Here is a 9109-nt window from a genome sequence, read left to right as displayed (position 1 = left end):
TTTTCACAATATTGAGTCTTCCTATCCATGAGCAAGGGATATTCTTCCACTTCTCCAGGTCTCTTTTTGTTTCTTGTAGTAATATTTTGTAATTTTCTTTGAATAGATCCTTTGTGTTTCTGGTTAGATTTACTCCCAAGTATTTAATCTTGTGATTAGCTCTTGTGAAGGGTCTTGTTTTTCTTAGCTCCAGCTCTGTATTCTCTTTGTCACTGTGGAGAAATTCAACTGATTTTTGTATGTTTATCTTGTATCCTGCCACTTTGCTGAATTGGTCAACTATGTCCAATAGTTTTTTTGCTGAGTCTTTAGGGTTTTCTAGGTATACTATTATATCATCTGCATAGAGAGATAATGTTACTTCCTCTTTGCCAATTTGGATACCTCTTATTTCCTTCTCTTGTCTTATTGCTATTGCTAAGACATCCAGTACAATATTGAATAGGAGAGGTGATAGTGGCCATCCTTGCCTAGTTCCTGTTCTTAAAGGAAATGCCTTTAACCTCTCTCCATTGAGGACGATGTTGGCTCTTGGGTTTTCATAAATACTTTTTACTATGTTGAAGAAATTCCCCTCTAATCCTAGTTTGTTGAGTGCCTTTTTGAGTAATCTTATAGGAAGATTTTACTTCCAAGCGTTATCGGTGATACTGTTCTATAATTTCTGTGTTCTGTTAGATCACATTTCTTGGGAACGACAACAAATATGAATCTCTTTCAGTCACTTGGCAACATAGCCGTCTTCCAAATTTCTTCACATAGACCACTGAGCATGTCCAGGGCTACGTATGCTTGTTAAAACATGTCAGTTAATATCTCATCAATTCCTGATTTATATTTTTTCCAGTGCCACTTCTTCCTTCATTTTCATTGATTCCTGATCATGTACCAGTGTCTGAAATATGTGTGTTAAACAATTATTTTTGTAAATTGACTCAATGTATGGTTTTGATGCTTCCTATATTTTCCAAGATTTTGGCCACAGCACCCTTGAGTGCTGCAACTCGAGTTTTGAATTTGTTTTTCATTTCTTTCTCCTTGAGCAATGCCAAATTAATTTTTTTTTTTTTATTTTCTGCCTCCAGTTCTTTGTACATTTTGTAATAATATTTTGTAGTCTCATAAATGACCTTTGAATTTTCTGTTTATCTCTTTTACCTCACTATTTCTTGCCATTGTTTTGGCTTCTTGACACTCTAATGCAATTTTCCTCTGACGTCCATTTTGGTCTTTTCTTTCCCTCTTGTCTTTGATCATTATTGTTCAAAACCTAAACCCAGTCTTGAGGTGGTTTTTAAATTGAGGTAGGATAGAGCAATGACTTTGGTGCAACTTGAAATTCCTCCTTCATTATCATATGGAATTTCCTGAAATGTCTCAGTGTCAGTGAATTCTTTTTGGTACAGTGACTCACTGTTTTCCTTCCATCTTCTTTGGTGCTTCCTGTATTATTCAAGATTTTGCCCCCAAATACCTTTAGTACTACAATTCAAGGCTTGAAATTGTTTTTCAGTTCTTTCAACTTGAGAAATGCCATTTATTACCTCCTAAAAGCCTGATGGAGGATCAGCTATGAGTTGATTCTAACTCAATGGCAATGAGTTTGAATGTTCATTTTTCTGTACCTCTTTTGCTTCAGTATTCTTTGTCTCTGATTTTAAAAAATTTAGTTATAATGTGTATTGATGGGTTTTTGATGTGTTGGGTTTTTTTTTGTTTTGTTTTGTTTTGTTTTGTTTTTTGTGGAGTCTATCCTGTTTGGCATTTGCTTAGCTGGTTGAATACATATTTTTTTCTTTTTTCATAATTGGAAAGTTTACTTCTCCCATGTCTTTGAATATTCCCACTGTGCTTTTTGTTTTGTTTTAATCTTGTCCTGTTCTGGAATGCCAGTTATACATAAGTTATTTTTCTTGATAGTGTCTCACGTAATTCTTCCACTTTCTTCTTTTTTCATTCCCCCCCCCCTAATTGTTCCTTTAACAGATTAGTATTGAGAGATTTTCTTTGCGTCTCATTAATTCTGTATTCCATTTCTTCATTTCTACTCTTTTGGCCTTCTAATGTATTAGGTAGTTTTGAATTTTAAGTCTTTCTGTCATGAATTTCAGTTTATGCTTGAATGGCTTCTAACTTGCCATTCATCTATTTAGTCTTGTTCTGTTTATTTTGTTTTGTTTTATTCTAATAGAATCTCTTCCTCTGAAAAAATTTTAAAATGTTTTATATTTTAGTCAGAAGCTCTGATAGCATAGTCAATGTTGTTGTTGTTATGTACTGTTGAGTCGCTTGCGACTCATAGTGACCCTGTGTGCAACAGCCCTAAATTCTCTGCTCAGTCCTGTGCCAATCACACTGTCTCTGACACTCCCATCCCGATTGCCCCAGTCACTGAATCAGTCCACCTCATAGAGGGTGTTTCCCTCCTGCGCTGTGCCTACACCCTCTCAAGCATGATGTCCCTCTCCAAGGACCGGTCTCTTCTTACAGCATGTCCAAAGTATGTTAGATGAAGTCTCAGAATCCTTGCCTCCAAAGAGCTGGTTGGTTTAACCCTTTCCGGGATGAATCTGTTTATTTTCCTAGCAGTCCATGGTACCCTCAGTACTCTTCTCCAGCACCACAGCTCAAAGGCATCAATTCTCTTTCTAGCCTCCTTATTCATTGTCCAACTTTCTGATGCATAACATGTGATTGTGAAGACCATGGCCTGCATCAGACACACCTTAGTCTCCAGAGAGACACCATTGCTCTTCAGTACTTTGGAGAGGTCCCTAACAGCACACTTTCCCATGGCAATACTCCTTTTAATTTCCTGGCTACTGGTGCCAAGAGTGTTGACTGTGGAGCCAAGCAAACTAAAGCAGTAAACAATCTCAGTCTCTTCACCATCCATCCTGATGCTGCCAGTTGGTCCAGTGGTGAGAATCTCTGTCTTCTTGACATTGAACCTCAATCCATATTGGAGGCTGCAGTCCTTGACCCTCTGCAGCAAGCGGTTCAGGTCCTCCTCAGTTTCAGCAAGCAGAGTTGTGTCATCTGCATAATGCAGGTTGTTGATAGATCTTCCACGAATCTTGACCCCACATTTCTCCTCATTGAGCCCAGCCTCCCGGATAATCTGTTCTGCATACAGGTTAAAAGATATGGAGACAGGACACATCCATAGTCCATAGTGAGTTGCAATTCTAATCCAAAGATAATGCATCTCCAGCAGTTAAATGCACCTGCTACAGGAGAAAGATGGGCAATCATCTTCTGTTATGGTATACAGTTGTGGAGAGCTAACGGTGAGTTGAACTGAATAATAGAAGTGAATTTGATTTTTTTGATAATCAGTTGTTTTTACTTTTTTTGTGTGTGTGTGTGTACCATCAAATCAGATCTGATTTGTACTGGAAGAGATTGTCCCTCCTTCTACAGCAGAGCATCTGGGGGATTTGAACCACGCACCTCTGAGATTGCAGTGCTGCTTCTTGCCACTTGGCCACCAGAGCTCACCTTGTTTGTACTTTTTGTCATGTTTGTGTGTATATGTATTTGTGTTTTGATATGTGTATTTGTATTGTGTGTAACCTCTCAGACATTGTGGTTGTCTTTGTATTATTTTGTTCTTTGATGTTGCATAATATTGTATTTAATCATGTATGTGATAATGCAGTTTACTGTGGTGGTGGTGGTGTAGATTACTGTCAAGTCAAAACCGATGGACCCATCCCTGAACCTCCAACGGGTTGTTTCAGAGGCAGTAAATCACATGGAAAGAGATTGCCCATCATTCTTCCCTCAACTGGCTGGTGGATTCAAACCATATGCCCATGGGATGGCAATGCAGCTTCTTCCCACTAAACCTCCAGAGCTCCCCTAAAGTGGCTTACTAGGTGTCTTTCATATCCTAACTTTCTGTGAGTTTGATAGTGTAGAGTTTGCAAAAGGAACAGAAGCAGTGTATGGGTTAGCCAAGTCTGACTTCTTCCTACTTCATAAATGGGAATTGTTCCCATCAGTAACATCCTTAGTACCAAACAACTACATGGTTAGACATGCCACCTCCCCCCCCCCAGGCTTTTGCTCCTATTTCTATGAATCACCATTACACAATCCCACCAAGAGTGTATAAGAAAGAGTTCCTATCGAACCACATCCTCGCCAGTGTTTATTACTTGCTGTCCTGTTAAACTTTGCTACTGCTACTGGGATGAGATGGTATCTCATTCTGGTTTTGATTTGCATCTCTCTTATTGCTAGTGATTTGGAGTGTTTCTTCATGTGTCTGTCTGTCATTCGAATATTTTTCTCTGTGAAAATTCTTTCCATGTCTTCTGCCCATTTTGTAATTGGGTTATCAGTCTTTTTCTTGTGGAGGCCAAGGAGTATTCTGTAATCTTCCATTATGAGATACTTGTCTTAACTGTTATTGTCAAATATTTGTTCCCAGTCAGTAGGTTTTCTTTTTACCCTGTTGGAAAAAAGTTTTTGATGCACGTAGGGATTCAATATTTCAAATGCTCCGTTGATCAGTTTTATCCTTTTCAGATTGTACGTTTCTGGCTGTATTTGGCAGTCTATTTATACTGTTGACAAGGCCTTCTGAGCTTGATCTGAGTTTGTCTCTTATGAACTTTATGGTTTGAGGCTTTACTACCAGGTCTCTGATCTACCTTGAGTTGCTTTTTGTGTGTAATGTGAGATGTGGATCCTGTTTCAGCTTACTACAGGCAGCAATCCACAATCCAATTTTGCCAGCACTATTTGTTGAAGAGGTTGTCATTTCTGCACTTGATAGTTTTTATTTCCTTGTTGAATATTAGTTGACCATAGATAGTTGATTTCCTTTTCTGAGTTCTCTTTGTTACCGTAGAGAAATCCCACTGATTTTTGAATATTGATCTTATATCCTGCCACTCTACTAAATTGCCCTACTAACTCTAATAGGTTTTTTGGTTGAGTCTTTGGGGTTTTTATGTAAACTGTCTTATCATCTGCATATAGTGATAGTGTAACCATCTTTTTGCAGATCCAGATGTCTTCTTGTATTGCCCTAGCAAGCATTTCTAATACAACATTTAATAGAAGTAATTGACATTGGACATCCTTGTCTGGTCCCTGTTTGCACAGAAAATGCTTTTAGTCTTTCTCCATTGAGAATAATGTTGGCTCTTGATTTTGCATATATTTACTTTTCACTACATTGAGGAAATTCTCTTCTATTCCAATTTTGCTGAGTGTCTTTATCAGGAATGGTGTTGTGTTTTGTGAAGTGCCTTTTTTGCATCAATTGCTAAGATATATGATTTATTTACTTTGTTGATATGGTAACTTACGTTGCTTATATTGAACCGTCCTTGCTTACCTGTTATGAATCCCACTTCGTTATGGTGAATTATTGTTTTGATGTGCTTTTGGATTTTATTGGGTATGGTTATGTTAATGTTAAGGGTTTTTGCATCTATATTCATGAGAGATATTGGTCTGTAGTTTTCTTTCTTAGTAGTTTTCTTTGCTTGATTTTGGTATTAGGGTTATGTTTGCATCATAGAATGACTCTGGGAAGTATTCCTTCTTTTCCAATTTTTTTGAAATGATTTAAGTAGAATTGATGATAGATCCTCTCTGAATGTTTTGTAGGATTCAGCTGTGGAACCATCTGATCCAGAACTTTTCTTAAGGGAAAATATTTTTTTATGACCTTTTCAATTTCTTTTTATGATGAGGCTTTTCAGGTGTTCTATAGTGCATGAGTTTCAAGAAATTTGCCCATTTCTTCTAGGTTTTCAAATTTATCAGAGAATAGCTTTTCATAGTATTCTGGTAGTACTGATTTCATTTCATCTGGTTCTGTTGTGATGTCCCCTCTTTCTTAATTGAATTATCTGTATTTTCTCTTTTTTTTCTTTTGTTAAGTTTGCCAGTGGTTTGTTAATTTTACTGACCCTTTTGAAAAACCAGCTCCTGGTCTTATTGATGGTTTCAGGTTTTTTCTGTTTCCTATTGCATTGATTTTAGCTCTTGTCCTTAAAAGTTCTTTTCTTCTAGAGGCTGTAAGATCAGATTGCTGGGTTTTTTCTTATTTGATGTAAGTGTTGAGTTAGATCATTGATTCTTCTTTCTACCGTTTTTATGTATGTGCCTATTGCTATAAAGTGCCTCCTGAGGACTATCTAGCTTGCCCCAGAGGTATGTAATTCTTTGTTTCTTTTATAATACAATCATTTTTCTAGCAGAGAGTTATTTTGTTTCCACATAGGTGGTTTTATAAGCTTTACTCTCTTGTAGTTAATTTCTAGTTTTATGGCATTGTGGTTTGAGAAGATACTTTGTATTATTTCAGTGCTTTTTAATTTGTTGATGCTTGCTTAATTTGTTGTCCTAATATATGATCAATTCTGGAGAATGTACTATATGCATTTGAGAAGAAAGTGGAGTTTTAGGTGGGTAAAGTACCCTGAATACAACTGCAAGGTCAAGTTGGTAGATCTTCTGTGTCTTTGTTGAGAGTCTTTGAGTTGACTTATCCTTTGGTGATAGTGGTGTATTGTGGTACCACCATTGTCTATTTGTTTCTTTAATTATATTAACCATTGTTTTATTTATTTTGCAGGTCTATCATTTGGTGCATAAATGGTGCATATATATTGACCAAGATTATGTCTTTTGATCTGTTGTGCCTTTAATCAGTATGTAATGCCCTTCCTTATCTTTGATGGTGGTTTTCACTCTGAAATCTATTATATCACAGATTAGTATTGCCACTCTTGCTTTTTTGAGGTTGACATTTGCTTAGTGTATTTTTTTCCAGCCTTTGATTTTGAGTCTCTCTCTTTTCTTCTTTTAGATGTGTCCCTTGTCAGCAACATTTTGATGGGCTTTGTTTTTTTATCCATTCTGCTACTCATTTTCTCTTAATTGACACATTTAGTCCATTCACATTAAGTGTAATTATTGTCAGGTCAAATTTTACCCTTGCCATTTTGCCGTGTTTCTTTTTCTGTTGTTTCTGATTACTATGGTTTATACACTTTCTTTTGGCATTTCTGTGTGAAGGACTTCACTTAAAATTTCTTGTAGTTTTAGTCTTGTTTTCACAAATTCCTTAACTTCCTTCTTTTCTGCAAAGGATGTAATTTCTCCTTCATACTTGATGGGGAGCTTTGCTAGGTATAGGATCCTTGACTGGCAATTATTTTCTTTCAACTTTCTGTGTATGCCATCCCATTGCTCAAATGGTTTCTGCTGAGAAATACAAACTTAATCTAATTGTTTCTCCTTTGTAGGTAACTCTTTGTTTTTCTTGTGCTGATTTTAGAATTCTATCCTTATCTTTTCATTTGGAGAATTTGTCTGTGATATGTCTTGATGTTTTTCTTTTTTGGATCTAGTGTATTTGGTGTTCTCTGTTCAGAAGCAAAACCTTTAACTTTGTATCCATCTCCAGGGTTCTGTCCGGCTACCCCTTGCCACAGTCTCTTCACAATCTTGCCACAGTGTGGAAAGCACTCTTATATTGGTCCCACAGTTTTTTATTATTTTCAAGACCATATGTCCACAGTTGAAGTAGTTGGTGACTATGACCCCAGTGGGGGCTAACTCAATACACATTGAGTTATTGGCTAACTCAGAACCCATTTTTCAAAGTTATAGCTGCATAGACCTGTGTATACAATTATATGTTTACTGTTCATGTTGAACAGTTTTGAAGGCAGACTGCACTGGTGTTGGTTGCAGTCTGTCTTCAGTCAGGTAGAGCAGTAGTCAGTCTTCACTCTTCCTCAGTAGGTGCAGCTGCAGGAAGTAAATGTGTGATTGGGCTGTTTGAATACAGATACTGTATGTTACCAAAGACAACAACAACAAAACAAAGTCAGAAAGGGAGGCAAAAACAGTAAAAGAAAAATCAAACCAGAAACAAATACAAAAAGAAGGAGGAGGGAAAAAAACCAGGAAAGACAAAAGCAAAAGAAGGTAAGAAATGGAAAAACAAGAAGAGTGGTGGTAAAGAAAAATGGGAAACTTTGGGAATGGTGCAAGAGAGATGGCTCTGCATGTAATTGATATTCTTGCCACTGTTATGGTGGATAGGGGCAATAAATCTGGTCTTGATCTGTCTGTGTTTCTTCCGGCTCAGCAGAAGTTTGTAATAGAGTTTCTGCTCATTGGTGAGCTAGCTGAGAGCACTGAGAGAGCCCATGATCTAGTACCAAGCTACATATGGTACCTCTACTGGCCTAGGGACTATTAAAGGGCAGGTTATACTCAGTCTGAGATGAAGTTTCTGCTGGGCTAAAAGGTAAATACAGAATTGTTAAGTATTAAAGTAATCCTCCAAAGACTTTTTTGTGTTCTTTGGGGTGGGGGAATGTCATCTACTCAGATGTCTTTTATTTATTAAAAATATAAATCTTGGACTTGAGGGGGGAGGGATTTTATAACAATGAAAGAATTTTTCTTTTTAAAAAGAAGAGTGAATTGGGCAGGGAGGGGTAGGCAGAGAGAAAAGTGCAACAATGAATGAATGGACACCCGAAGTCTCTGTGAACTTTCATTAAAATTAATTAAAAAGAGAAAGGAAAAAATATAAAATATAAATCTTAAACCCTCAGAAGGCTTTAAGAGATTAATTTGTGTATGCATTTGGTATAAAAATAGTTTTAGAGAGTAAGTAGCATTTATATAGGTATATTTTACATTTTCTCAAACCAGGTAAAAAAACAAACTGGAGACATAAATGTGAAGAAGTTATCTTTTCTTTATTTCAACAAAAAATTACCTAACCAATATTAATAATTCATGGTATTTATTTTTTGTTTTAAAGACAGATGCACATTATTCCATTCTATCACTTCTTCTTTGTCTTTCGGATTCTCCTTCTAACAGCAATTATGTGGAAATACAAGGAAATAAAGAAGTGGGTATGTTACCAGCTGGCATAATAGCAAAAATAAAGGTGAAGCTGATTGTAGTGTTTGATTACTAAAAATATATTTTCATACTAATATGTGCAACTCATATAAAATGAAAATATTTGTTACTCTGGATACAATTCTTTTGTTCAATAAAGCAGAATTACATTTGAAATATAAGTTTTTACTTTTTAAACAATTTTTGTAAT

General features: G+C 36.3%; 1 protein-coding gene across 1 annotated transcript in view; it reads left to right on the top strand.

Annotated features, from left to right (window-relative positions):
* TUBGCP5 (tubulin, gamma complex associated protein 5) overlaps nucleotides 1–9109 on the top strand; it is a 166845-nt gene that overhangs the window by 28290 nt on the left and 129446 nt on the right. Inside the window, exon 4 of the mRNA XM_006898596.1 lies at nucleotides 8813–8909. Within this exon, the coding sequence (XP_006898658.1) occupies nucleotides 8813–8909 (97 nt within the window). The remainder of the gene's footprint in view (nucleotides 1–8812; nucleotides 8910–9109) is intronic.

This window comes from Elephantulus edwardii, unplaced genomic scaffold (genome assembly GCF_000299155.1).
Source record: "Elephantulus edwardii isolate Elephantulus edwardi_28Jun2011 unplaced genomic scaffold, EleEdw1.0 scaffold00234, whole genome shotgun sequence".
NCBI classification, from domain to species: Eukaryota; Metazoa; Chordata; class Mammalia; order Macroscelidea; family Macroscelididae; genus Elephantulus; species Elephantulus edwardii.
The sequence above is the reverse complement of the archived record's forward strand: the minus strand, read 5'-3'. Positions and strand labels throughout refer to the sequence as shown.